Below are 14,155 nucleotides of genomic sequence, written 5' to 3'. Positions count from 1 at the left end.
ACTGTAATGACACGTTTATCAGTGCATGTATGTGTATATTCGCGTGCATGGATTATAAGCCGCAATGCTGGATAAGTCTGTCACTGTGTGCTGTGCCCTGACAAACCAATGACCAACTATAGTTTAAGTTTAGGAACATTTGCAAGTATGGTTTCTAACGTTTCACATGATGTCTGGAAGGATCTGTATAAACTCATTGTATACCGAGCCTGTATTCTGCTTGCTACTTAACTTTATTGGTCATATTTAAAATAAAATATATGTCTATGCAATGACATTTTTGTGATGTTCTTGACTCTTTTCCTTTCTTAAACAGCTAAATTACTAGTGTGTTTTGGTAACGAAAATTGCTTATTACTGATTACATAAAACATAATTTTTTTTGCGGAGGAAAAAAAACACTGAATATGAAATATTAAGTTTGTTAACCAAATGTGTTTACGTGCGCGATACACTCCAAATTGCCAATGGGGGCGTGTCAGACAGTGCAGACATGGTCCGAATTCACATGCAAAACTACGAGGTTAATGAGTTATACATCGGGATACCAAGGCTCAGCAATCGAAACTGTGGTTGTGTCCGACTTGGGCTTAGGTCTGTCTGCCGCTGACGTGGCGTGGAGCACAGCTGCAGGGGTGGAGTATAAACTGCTGCCACCAAGCCAGACAACTTAATTCTACTCCTCGTAGTCTGCGAGACCTGACTGCAATGGCAGCACTGCCAGAAGGGTGTAGATAAATCTTTACAAATATCACCTGCAGGCACAGTACTTCTTTTACAATGACCAACTCCTGATCCAAACTGTTAGCAGTGGAAAAACATAAACTTTTGTGTATAGTCATAATAGTGGCCCTGTGTAAAAAGATAGCTGTCAGGAAAAAGATCAAATACATGTATTTCAAGGAATCAAAGTTTTTATTGTCATGTACTGAGTACAATGCCATTCTTACTTGAATGCCTTCTTCACAGACTGGACGATTAAACATATAAAGCAGCGCAACATTACCAATCATGGTTCGAATTACGGGGGGTATTGGGGGGTACAGTACCCCAGATCAAGACCCAGACCCCCCCCCCCCCCAAGAGACAAAAATAGCAGTTTGGGGGGAGGTCTTTACATTTTTCTTTTGTTGTAAAAGAAAAAAAGAGAACCTCACCTTGTAGGGAATTTTTATGTAAAACGATTTCAGACACCCCTAATGTGGACCGTACTATTTTAACCACCTCGGTGCTAGAAGCAGCTTAGCCTGTCGGTTGCGTCATTCATTCTCAGTGAGTGACCTGTTCCTTGTGTTCGTCTGTCATGGTACTGTTTGTCGTGCATTGGTAAATGTAAGTAGCCAGCACAAGTCTAGCCTGTTGAAACTGTACGTGTTATTTTACAACCTTCATTTATTCGTTTAAGTGCTGCATCTAACTAATGCAAGCTGACGTCTTTATAAGTTGAATTACTTGCCATTATCCTTCTGAGACCGGTACAGTCAACGTTAGTTACGTTAACTAGTAAGATCAGCTAAGTTCTCTATTTAAACCAGGCTTATTTGGTGAGGTAAAATCGGTCATTTTCCAAGGAGATGAACTGCCTATGTTTTCATTCTCATTTTATCATGAATAAATTGTGCCTTTCTGAAATTAATTCGCCATTTAGCCTGTGTAGTTTGTTATTAGGCTAATGCTAATGCATAAGAAGGTCTAACGTTATGCTCTGAAAAAACATTACTATAAGTGAAACCTATAAGGTCAACGTAAAAAAAAAACTAGCAAATAATAAGCCCTATTATTAGAATTTTCCTGGTATTGATTCTGCATTCCACAATTTCATATTTATGGACATTTTTAGAAGCTTCATCTGGTAAGCCAGATACTGTTTTGTTAAACATAGATTAGATTTTATTCACAGACACATTTTGAGGAAAAGGAAAGATGGAGACATCAGACACTTTTTTGGTGGTAAAAGAAGAGTAAGTAGGAAATATTAGTGTTGAGCTACAGAACATCACACCAAAAGTATAGGTGCAGTTTTGCAAACTGTTAATGTGTATGAAGGAAAATGGTGGTCAGCAGAAGGCAGGAGAGGCACAGGAGCAGGCAGCAGGGAGATGGCAGGATGAGGACAGTGTGCAGGACAGTGAGCAGGCAGCAGGAAGATGGCAGGATGAGGACAGTGTGCAGGACAGTGAGCAGGCAGCAGGAAGATGGCAGGATGAGGACAGTGTGCAGGACAGTGAGCAGGCAGCAGGAAGATGGCAGGATGAGGACAGTGTGCAGGACAGTGAGCAGGCAGCAGGAAGATGGCAGGATGAGGACAGTGTGCAGGACAGTGAGCAGGCAGCAGGAAGATGGCAGGATGAGGACAGTGTGCAGGACAGTGAGCAGGCAGCAGGAAGATGGCAGGATGAGGACAGTGTGCAGGACAGTGAGCAGGCAGCAGGAAGATGGCAGGATGAGGACAGTGTGCAGGACAGTGAGCAGGCAGCAGGAAGATGGCAGGATGAGGACAGTGTGCAGGACAGTGAGCAGGCAGCAGGAAGATGGCAGGATGAGGACAGTGTACAGGACAGTCAGCAGGCAGCAGGAAGATGGCAGGATGAGGGCAGCGCGCAGGACCAAGAGGTGAGTTAGAAATTAGGCTGTACTTTAAGATCTACTGTATCATCAAGACAGATATTAGCCTAATAGGCAAATATTTATTTCTGAAGGCTGTTGGAGCTGGGGGGACTGTTTTATGGAGGGGTAATTCGCACTCTGATTACAATAACTAACAATAAATAAACCACTATCTTACGTGTACTATTACAGCATTTATATAATTTACTTAAACTTTATTTTACCAGGTAAATTAACTGAAAATCAGTTCTCACTGCTTTACATGATATTCAGGAGAAATAGCAGATACCGCCTCGGAACTGCCTGGGATACGAACGTCAGGACCGGAGTGCATTGCTTTAAGCCAGTGCTGTAAGCGGCTGCATGAAGTCGGACGCAGCCATATTATACGTGTAAGAAAGTGTCTGACATGGTGGGGGGTGGATCAGGTACATTTGCCATATATAATAGATAGTAGAAGTCATATTATAGAAGTTTATAGTCATATAATATACTAATTGCAATGGGTTGGCGCCCCATGCTGTGGTGTTCGCTGCTTTGCCCCCGTAGCGTCCGGTATAGGATCCGGACCCCCCCGCGACTCTGAATAGAACAAGTGGTGTCAGAAAATGGATGGATAGTGTAATAGAAACTGTGTAACAAACATAATGGCAAGAATATTTCTGACGGTTTGACGGCTAAGGAATGCACTGAACTACATTACCGTAATATGATCACGTGTAGGATGACCAGATAATCCATGTCAGGGAGGACACTTTGAGCTACTTCGGGTTTTACAAACTACTGTACTTTCAAACGGAAAGGCTCCTGTGCTTGGCTAAATAGTTCAGCTCTTCTTGTGCTTTGACTGGTTTGTTTCCTTGACTGAAAGACGCATCCAGCTGTTTCACATTAGCCTTAGTGACACATGCATGATTATACTGTAGGAGACTGACCAATCAGCACACAGCAAGAACTCAGTGCTCAAGTCAAATCCATGTCCTTTTCATTGAAATGGTAAGTTACAATTCCTGTCCTAGCCCAGAGTGTCCTCCCTGACATGGATTATCTGGTCACCCAAATCACGTGATCTTTTATGTTGAGATTACCCAGCTCCATGCCAAAAACATGGCTGAACATGAAGCTTACCCGCAATCCAAAAAAACACTGTTGCTCTGAATAAAATGCTTTTAAATTAATATTTAATTTGCTATTATGAAAAATAATAAAACGAATATAATTATCGATTATATATTCAATATTCGTTATTTTAGTATTCATTTTGGCTATCATAGTCTTGTACTGTAGCCCACGATGCAGTAGATATAGCACATAGATTATGAGTTTACTCAGAAATGTCGATGTAATTGAACGTCTTAGAAGTGGAATGTCTTATTAATTGTCCCTTGAAACCTTATCGTTTAGCCCAAGGAAGATGTAGAGTCTAGATCTACAGCTGCATCATTATCCATTATCCATGCCAGGATTTTGAAGAGGGTAAATAATCAGGATTTACCATAGCCAGTAACTTCTGTACCTAGTTGTTCCAACTCTCTGAGAAAGATGATCTAGTCTGTAAAGTGAAAAGTACTAAGCCATTTTAATTTGCTGTGCAGGTATGTTGGTGTTGCACCAGCTGGGATTCATGTTGAAACTCATTCCAAGCCATTTTGGAGCTGTTGCTACATAAAAATCTACTTTTCCTAATACTTTTCAGTCAACCTTTTTCCCATGAAGTCCCACCTTGAGCCAAAAATCAACTATTACCATCACAGTGTGTCAGAGAGGCTTTCCCTTCTTCGCTTTCTCCTAGATTTAGCATTGTTTAAAAAGTTCAGCTCTGTCTGACTATAGTAATACTATACTAATTTCAATTGTAGTGTGTTTTGCAGTTGGAGAAGTGTCAGACATTTCTGACTCTGACACTGAGATCGTGATCAAAAAACCCACAGAGTTTGATGTAGCTGATACACTGGTGAGTGCAATTTACAACACTTTGGTTATGTGTAAAGTGTATCAACCAAACAATGTCCACAGAGAATCAAAAACACTTTAATGAATGAAAAATAAAGTTTTAGAGCAGCCAACAGCATTTATCTAGAGATAGCAGAATCTTCTTGTTTCTGAGAGAAAACTAAAATGTGTAAACTTACATAAATAAAAACCGAATAAACAATGATAGTGCACACGACAGCATGTCTTTGTTTTGGGCCCCAGTAATATTTAACACTAATATATTAATAAATTTCATTCCATTTCAACCCATTCATCAAGCTACACATACAAGCTAATAACATTTGTATTACATATATAAATTTTAACAGGTTTTCGCTTTATTTCACTACAGCCATTTGAACCTGAGCATCAAAGCAGTCCTGTACCGAAAGTGCCAGAAACAGTGTAAGCTGACTTTTATATCATTGTGGGTATGTATGTATATTATGTCTGTGTATAAACTTTGTGTAAATGATTTCTGTCCTAACAGGAATTCTCTTGGTGGACCATCACTGGTTAGTGATGAACAACAGGTAATAAGCCATTACATATGGTGTCACGGAGACTTACTAGGGTGAGACGTTCTGGGATATGGCAGAAACACTCCTGAGTGTCAGTTAGAACACTGAATTGAAGAGACAGACTTCAGGAAGGCAATTTTGATGGCTTTTATATCCTCATAAAGGCACTTAGGGACTGATGTACAGATAGTTCTGAAATACCAGAAAATGTGCTCCTAATTATTCAATAATCTACATAAGTATGTAGTGTGACAAATAAATCCAAAAATGGTAAATGAATACAGCAATATCAATGTCTCATACAACATAGGTAAACTCACCATAAATTAAAGATTTGCGAGATTAGCTGTTTCCCATAGCTCTTATGCTACTTCGGTGCCATCTAATGCCCAAATGAGGAAACTGAATTAGCGAAGCAAAGCACAATGGGCTAACAGCCAGTAATTACTGAACAGAACAGCAATAAATTTATAGCCTTTAGACAGTCAACACTGGCTCTAAGACTAAACTAAACGTAATAGTATTTAAACTAATTTATGGCGCTGCAACCCCAGTACAGGTCAGTATTACCAGCTTTGCCGCATTTCAGTTTCCGTTTACATCGAACAGCATCATTAATACTCACTTTTCATTTACTATCCCTGCAAGGATTAACGGTGAAGATCTGACTCATCACACTGAAACGGTGGGAAAAAATGGCTGCTCCTATAACTCGCCAATTGCTGAAACTAAACACATAACCATCCGGGGAGCAGTTCTTTAAAAAAACCCGGTATAATTAAAGTCCTCCTGCAGGCAGCCTTTTACACATATGGGTTTGTTAGATTTTATACTGTCATAGATTACTGCCAGATACAGTTACATGTACTGAGACAGCAACACACTTTGTGTTCTTTTTATTCTCTTGTGGCTTTAGATGTGACAGTAAACAATATCTACTGTAACTTTACATACACAACGATAATGCGACCAAGGCACTAATGCCAGTATATCCATGTTAGTGCCATGGTTTGAATTTGTTATGCTCAAAGTCAAAATAAGCATAATTGCAGTAAAGCATCCAAACTATCTAACTATAATCTTGCATTATTTTGGCCAGTGACAGCATGTCAACACCTTGTTTTGTAGCGATTCCTGTGTGTAGTATCCTTTAAGTGACCAGATCTCAACCCAGTTGAACACATAACTGAGATCACCTGTCTGTAGCTGAGTATATCATATTCTTATTCCTTCATGTCCACAAATTTAATCCTGACATATACTCACTACCTGCATATTGTTGAAACAGGTAAACATAAAACAATTGTATTTAATTTGCAGTTTCATTCACCTCAGTTAACGCAGAAATGTGACAGATGAAGCCTATCAGTAAACTTAATTTCCTTCTATCTAGCATCCACAGCTAATCATCATGCTTTCCCTTCATGAAATCTGACTGAATAATAGTGCGTTGATTGTTGAAAAGCTAACTCTTAATTAGATTTTAGTTTTTTTAATATTAAGGTTGTACCTTTGGACACAGAGGTTATTGGTCCAAGTACCTCAGGATGTCAACCAGGCAAGACCAGTTGTTACAGGTTCATGGTCACACACAAATATATAGATATCTGTGTGCACCTATTGTGGTTGATGACAATGATGATGACAACCTGATTCATAAAGTAACAAATGATGTGTCTCTGGAAGAACCTACATGAGTCATATAAGTGTTACGTCCGCAGTGCAGACGAGCGGGCAGACAGAGCAGTCGAGCCGTAATTACGGGCAGACGGGGTTTATTCAAGGCAGACGAGGAAACACGGCACAAAACATCAATGACTGATCTGGGGAAACAGACTTGAACGCGGACTAAATACAGAAAACAAGCAGAAAATAACAGGCAACTGTCATGATCGGCGAGTGACGAGCAGGTGAGAGAGGCGAGAGCAGTCAGGTTGAACTGAAGAATGGGGTTTATTAAAGACAATCGACAGGACAGGTACACTCACACAGTATCGACAATGACAGATCTGACTAGACGGAACTTAGACGCGGACTAAATACATCTGACAAGCTGGCATTAACAATAAACAGGTGAGAACAATCAGGTATTAACACGAGGTAAGACGGGGGCGTGGCACACACGAGGATTGGACGGAGCAGGACGTGACAGAACCCCCCCCCCCAAGGCGCGCACACCGGGCGCGCCCGAGGGGAGGCGACGGACGAGACGAGGAACAGGACCCGGAAGACAAAAGGCAAGACGTCAACAGGGAACTGGAAACAGAACTGAAACACTGAACAAGAATAGGGTCCAGAAAATGGACAAAACCTGACAGAGGACGGGAAAAGCCGACAGACAAACCAGAACAGGAGACCCAGAAGAAGGGGAGAAAAGTGGAACAAAAAGGGCAGGAGAGAACGGAGGACCGACAGGAGGAGGAGGAGCAGGAACAGGCGGGACGACAGGACGAGGAACAGACACAGGCGGGACAAAGGGAAAGGGAGGAGGAAGAAGGGGAGCCCGAGGGAGCCCAGGCAGGCGACGGGCGGCGGCCGGAGGGGCCGCAGGGGAGAGGGAGAAGGGAGCAGGAGGGGACCACACAGGGACCAAGGGAACGGGACAAGGGAGAAACGGAGGGGACACGATGGGAGCAGGAGGGAGCCCTGGCGCAGACGGGCAGGAGGGGGAAGCCATAGCTGGCGACGCCGCAGCCGGAGCCCGGGAAGGCGCCGTCCGACGCCCAGGCGGAGCAGGGGGGCCCGGAGGCGGCCGACACTTAGCCGAGGACCCGACCGAGAACCGGCACCGAGGCGGCCCCAGAGCCCCAGCCAAGGCGCACGAGGGCGAGCCAGGGGGCAGGGCGGGCAGGACCCCGGCCCGACGTCTATGTCCCCTCCCCTTCTTGGACACAGATAGGTGGGGTTTCCCATGCCATGGCGAGGGACCCAGAGTCATTAGAGAGGTCCCTGAGGGGTCCCACTCGAGTTCATCCTCCTCTCCGGAGGAAGGAGTGTCAGTCGCATAGTCCGGGACCTCCTCGGGGACCATAACCGGTGCTGGGGAGACTGGAGTAGGGACAGGGTCAGGTAGAGACGGAGCCAGGGTAGCAGACGTGGCTGGAGCTGCGGGCGGAGCAGCCGAAGCCGCGGGCAGGACAGAAGAGCCGGGCTGGACGTGCAGAGAGGCGGCCTCAAGCAGGGCCGCGGGCAGAGCGGCCTCAGGCAGGGCCGCGGGCGTGCGGCCAGCAGGGGGCGCCTCTGCGGGTGCCTTGGGCATGTGGCCAGCAGGGGGCGCCTCGGCGGGCGCCGCCATCACGCGGCCAGCAGGGTGCTCCTCGGCTGAACCAGGAGGGGCTCCTCTTGAACCTCCGCTGGAAGAGGCGCTGCGGCGAGGTAGCACGCCCCCAGGAAGAGCGTCGGGGCGGCTTCCTCCCCTTTTCCCCGGCGTCTCTTCTTTTTACGCCGCCCGGAACCTGTAGGAGGAGGCGGGGTTGCCTCTGTTGGACCTTGGATAGGACAGAAAAGACAGATATCATTAATTTCTAGCATTGAAAATGAGTGGATCATCAGGACAAAGGGAAAGTGTGAAAAGTAGGAAAAGGACTTAGCTTTTGTCTTTTTTTCTTTTGCTGCCTTGCATTGGTCCTCTACATGCATCTGTTGCAGCCTGGATTGGAATGAAACAAAAAAGTCAGTATTACAGCAAGTAAACCATCACTAACAATATCAAAAATTATTTATCAGGACAACGAGAAAATGGTTGAAGGACTTAGCTTTGTGCTTTTCTTTCTCTTCTGCTGCTTTGATGTGGTCCTCTGTTGGATCTTGGATAGGACAGAAAAGACAGATATCATTAATTTCTAGCATTGAAAATTAGTGGATCATCAGGACAAAGGGAAAGTGTGAAAAGTAGGAAAAGGACTTAGCTTTTTTTCTTTTGCTGCCTTGCATTGGTCCTCTACATGCATCTGTAGTATTACAGCAAGTAAACCATCACTAACATATTAATATCAAAAATTATTTATCAGGACAACGAGAAAATGGTTGAAGGACTTAGCTGTTTGCTTTTCCTTTTCTTCTGCTGCTTTGATGTGGTCCTCTGTTGGAACTTGACACTAAACTATCCCCCTGTTGTAGCCTTATCCTTAAGTCCACAGAGGACGCTCAACCCAAAATAGAGCTGGACAAGTGAAAACTGGAGCTTCCCTGCTTTTTTTACTGCCTAACTCTCTACATTCTAACCTAGTCTTCAGTGCACCCACATGCAGCTCAACCGCAAAATGCGGTCTACCCGCGTCCGATACACCAAACACAAAAAACTAAAAAAACAAACTAAAATAAAAACAGAACTATATGCTACAACTACCTACAGCAGGGACTGACAAAGCTCCAGTAGTCACTAAACTAAAACTTATGGTGTCACTTCCGCTGCAGCCAAGGATGGCGCTGAATCTGCTCCAAAGTCCGCCGATTCGCAACCTTGCGCCTCAGGCACCGGCGGATCAGACTGCAGCAGCCTGTCGGAGAATAATTTGGCACATAGTTAGTCAGAAAAGAACACTTCCTATCAGGAGAGTCAAGTCACGGGATGAAAAATAAGCTGCTCACCAGGAGAGACCCATGGGGGGAATTCCAGGCAGCCTGAGATGATTGCCCTCTTGTTGGGGAAGGGCAAGTAACCACACACTAATATAAATAGTGTGACCCCCACAGACCAGACTGTGGCGGGGCCAGCTAGGTATTGCCCCTTCAGGAACCACTCTGGGGGAGCGAAGACCTTTGTCCCTGAAACAAAGCAAAATCATTCATAAACTCACAAAATCTTTCATAAACCTAGATATTTTTACTGAAACGAGTTAGGTTAGGACTCAAGAACACAAATCCAACTCCCCTGCAGGGAGTTTTATCACAAGTCCAGATTACTTAATCACTGCAGTGTTTCCCCTAGGTTTACAGCTTGGGGGGTGGGTGGGGCAGACGGACACCGACAGGATTCATGGTGTTCATGGTGTTTAATGACAGCAGTCGATATAACAACTGAACTAAACATCAGAACATTTCTTTTTATGACAATTATCCACAAAGTGTGCAGCTTTTGTCAATGCAGTATATCCTTCTGGGCTTCTAGAAGAACATTTCTAGAGCCTCTTGATATGGGAAGTCAGAAACGTCTGGCCCATTTATTGATTTATTGTCTGCTTTTCAGGTGGCTGATGCAACATATTTTCCAAGGCGCGCTCTCTGTCCGCTGGTCGGAGTGTGCTCACCTGTGTGTGTGCGCACGTTACTGTGCCGTGCATTGGGGCGGAACTCCGCCATGCGTGATACAGAGAGCAGAGGAGAATTATAAACGTGCGACCGTGTAGAGACAAAAATGACAAGCTGTTGTGTATATACGATAAATAACATAAGGCTATTTAGTTTAATAAAAGGACAATGTATAGACCTGTTCTATAGGAAAGGTAACCTTAAATGACTTCTGTTGTGATCTGGCGCTACATAGAAAATTAAATTAGATTAAATTAAATGCCCCCTAATATAATGGTAGGGGAAACACTGCACTGGATTACCCGCTACTTGCTGTTGAACCAGGGGTTAGTTTGACAGGATTTTAATTAGCCTCTCTCACTGACCTGAATATTTTGTGTAGTGGGAATCTGTCCAGATATCACCACAGCCGAAGTCAATGAGTTTCACCTCCAGAGTGTCTGTGTTGATCAAGAGGTTCTCAGATTTCAGGTCTCGATGGAAGACACCTGATTCCTGGCAGTGACGCAAGGCCTGGAGCACCTGCACCAGCACCTGCCTGGCAACACCCTCTGACAGGATCCCTCCTTCACTTTGGCAGAAGTCAAAGAGATCCTGGCATGGGTCCGGCCTTTCCAGGACCATAATATAGTCCTGTGGTCCATCAAACCAGTCGATGAGCTGGAGCACGTTAGCACAGGATGACTTCTGGCTAACAAGCTTCATCAGTGCCACCTCCAATGGGATGGGCCCATCAATTCCAGGCTATGAATGGGAGAGCAGGATATACATATTATATTTAGGCAGAAATTCCTCCAAATAAACCCAGCTCCATGACTGAAAACACTTACCAGTTCTAGCTCCTTATCATTCTTCCTGGCATATTTGATGGCCACCTAGAGGGGAAAAAAATCACAAATTTAGTGTAGTGCATATTGAGAAGGCATCGCCTTTTATAGGTGCCTGTAACCGGTGTAATAAAAGGGATCTCTGGAGAGATATTACTTTGCATGTCACGGCTACACCGTTTGGTGACTTACTGGGAAGCCATCGGCCTTGCGAATGCCGGCGAAAACTGCTCCAAAACCACCCTTTCCGAGCAGTTCCCCCTCGAGGTACAGGTCCTCCAAATGTTCTACAACATTAAGCAGGTACACTTCAGAAAAAGAGTCCATACAGCATTTTCTACAGGATAACACAGTTGCAGACACTTCACTATTAACTTTAAATAGCATGAATTAATATTTCTTTACCACATGCCTATCACGAACATGGCCTTTTAATTCAGTATTATCATTAGTTTGCCTATTAGATGCTGCAGTCAGAGTAAGCTCGGGTTCAGAATCAAAAGAGCTACAGTATTGAACCAATTTGGGTATAAGTTTGCTTTTCAAACGTTCAGCGACATTTTTTTTATCAATCAAAGAATCAATTGTTGCATTAATTTGTTTAATCTATAAGTCCAGGACAGTGTTCACATCTGTTCTTGCAGTAAGCCTTATTAAAGAGAATCACATGGCTTTCTTATGTGTAATTTTCATTCCCTATGAAAAGGCAATCATCTTTTGCTACAAACCTTTGCGGGGATCGCCGGTGCTCTGGACTTCCGAACTCTCCCTCCTTTTTTTCGCTGGAGATTGATCATCAGAATCGGAGCGGGAGCGTTTCCTGTCCATTATTGCTCTAGACCAAAAAGTAATCGATCGTAAGAGCAAAGAGATCCTTCTCAATACCGAGCAAGATGCAAAAGATGCTGTCCAGTTACGGATGGATGGATGAGCATCATTCAAATATTGTTGATTTTAGAACAACGGACGGCATCATGCACGGGGTTACATGGGCTGCAGCCCAGAGGCCCCCTCACTCCCCCCGTCGTAAAATTGAAAAATAAATAAGATATTTGAATATATTATTTAGCAGTAATATAATTAGTTGTCAATTTGAATATTCTCCCCGTCTGTTTCTTCCGGGTTCTCCGGTTTCCCTGTAGTCTAAACACATGCACGACTATTGAATATGGATGAATTGATAATTGTTAGTTATCTGTCCTCTAATAAGCGGTGGTTCATTCCTTCTAAAGCTCAAAGTATCTCCAACTAGTACATCGATCAGAAATCACGGAGTGACATGGAATCCGCCATTGCGGTTCTGATCGGCTATGATTAAAACCCAGAAACAACTTAACCGATCACATACGAAATGCAGTCAAAGGTTTCTGGCCCAGTCATAAACAGCGTACGTGGCTAATTTGTGGGAATATTTAACAAAAATGATTGAAAAAAGATCACCGAAAGGCAATCTTGTTCCGCTGAACGGAAATACGCTGGACATCGCTTGTAATGATCACGTTTCTCTGGGTGAAATTGATCATTATATGCGAATGATGGTTATTACGGTTTTTTTCTGTTTATTTGTGTCTTAGACAGATTACCATCTGATTCACATTTGTATATTTATTACATTCAAATAAGGACAGCGTTGATCGCTATATATTTACTTCATTTTATTGATGATTTAAAACCACAGTAGTTGTTTCAAACGCTTTTCAAATTACAGTACCGCACCAATAAAATTACTGAAGTGTGTATAATTCAAATACGATGTAACACAATACAGTACTGTACATAATATTCAATTCAATTTTATGTATACAGCGCATCTTCACAACGTTACAGCAAAGCATGAAGTTCCCACGGCAGCCTGTCTTTCTCATTTAACCAGCACATTTCATTAAAACATCCTCAGCTTAGCGTAGCATTTGCTCTACGGTGTTGAGCAGTAGGATATCACACTTCTGCTCCAGCTGGTTCTTCACTGGTTGACATGCCTCATCCTCCTGTCGGTGCCGGGCAGTTTGCCTTTACATTAAAGCACATCGCTGCAGGGTGGAGAGGCAGTCAGTCATAAGACACTCAGCAGCCTGGAGCTCGTCCTGCTGCTCCGCCATCAGCTGCAGGTGTTACGCCGAATAAAGCGTCCCTGCCCTAGAAAGCATAGCTGTTTCGGGAAAACAGCGAACGGAAGGCTCTTTTCTGTAGGCCGTGAAAACGATCGTTTCTATTTATGCAAACTCATAAAACGTATGTATATATGATCTATTTTGTTAAAATACAGATATACAACGTACAAACAAATAAAACAGGTCTTAAAACGGTTTGTTACTTAATACTTATGCGCATGTTAATATTGATTCAACAGTTGAAAACAACAGACATGAAGTTGGAAATATAACGCTTTGTTAATTACATTATGAGTGTGTATCACATGTATAGTAACACTACGGAGCCCCCGTGTCTCCATATCTCTGCATCGGAAAATTAGATCAATAACCAATACACTGTTGTCCAATATTGCAGGTGTTCTGTCATAAAATACTACCTATCGAGACGTGCTATCGAGCCTTTCTGCGCATGTGCAGTTCCACCGTTTTGGGATTAGGGTTAGGTTTTAGTGGTTAGGGTTAAGGTAAGGGTTTTAGGGGTTTTGGGGGGTTAGGGTTAGGGCTATCGATTATCACTACGGTAGCATTTTTCGACAAGGCAGCATACTGTATATCGACAGAACACCGGTGCCAGCCATGAAATGTTCCAGAGCTTATTAGCGGGATAACGTTACATCATGTATTATTCTGTGAGAAACGAAAGATCGATCTGCTGGCCAGATGTAATAAGAATCATAAACATGTCGCAGGTCGTAAGTAAAGTAAAATATAAATAAAGTGGCTGTGTCCCGTATTGACCGATTGGTCCTCCAAATAACTAATAAATTATTAACTAACAAAGCGACTTAATTATTTATCCTCCGTTGTTTTGGCGTGGCGGTGT

At 43.4% G+C, this 14,155-nt stretch overlaps 1 protein-coding gene across 1 annotated transcript; it reads right to left on the bottom strand.

Annotated features, from left to right (window-relative positions):
- Nucleotides 1-6,860: 6,860 nt before the first annotated feature.
- Nucleotides 6,861-12,711, bottom strand: LOC140578745 (serine/threonine-protein kinase pim-1-like). Its single transcript, XM_072700596.1, has 6 exons — nucleotides 11,908-12,711; nucleotides 11,372-11,466; nucleotides 11,183-11,227; nucleotides 10,718-11,096; nucleotides 9,693-9,869; nucleotides 6,861-9,601 (listed from the first exon to the last, which is right to left on the bottom strand). The coding sequence occupies exons 1-6, from the start codon at nucleotides 12,005-12,007 to the stop codon at nucleotides 9,504-9,506; spliced, it is 894 nt and encodes a 297-aa protein (XP_072556697.1). The 5' UTR covers nucleotides 12,008-12,711; the 3' UTR covers nucleotides 6,861-9,503.
- Between the last annotated feature and the right edge of the window lie 1,444 nt (nucleotides 12,712-14,155).

This window comes from Paramormyrops kingsleyae, chromosome 16, assembly GCF_048594095.1.
Source record: "Paramormyrops kingsleyae isolate MSU_618 chromosome 16, PKINGS_0.4, whole genome shotgun sequence".
Lineage (NCBI taxonomy): Eukaryota > Metazoa > Chordata > Actinopteri > Osteoglossiformes > Mormyridae > Paramormyrops > Paramormyrops kingsleyae.
This window is presented reverse-complemented; position numbering and strand designations above follow the sequence as displayed.

Coding starts and splice junctions, on each gene's coding strand:
- LOC140578745 (XM_072700596.1), bottom strand. CDS start 12,007: ATGGACAGGAAACGCTCCCGCTCCGATTCTGATGATCAATCTCCAGCG. Junction 11,097..11,182: donor ATGATAAGGAGCTAGAACTG/GTAAGTGTTTTC, acceptor TCCCATTCATAG/CCTGGAATTGATGGGCCCAT. Junction 9,870..10,717: donor CCACTACACAAAATATTCAG/GTCAGTGAGAGA, acceptor GCTTTGTTTCAG/GGACAAAGGTCTTCGCTCCC.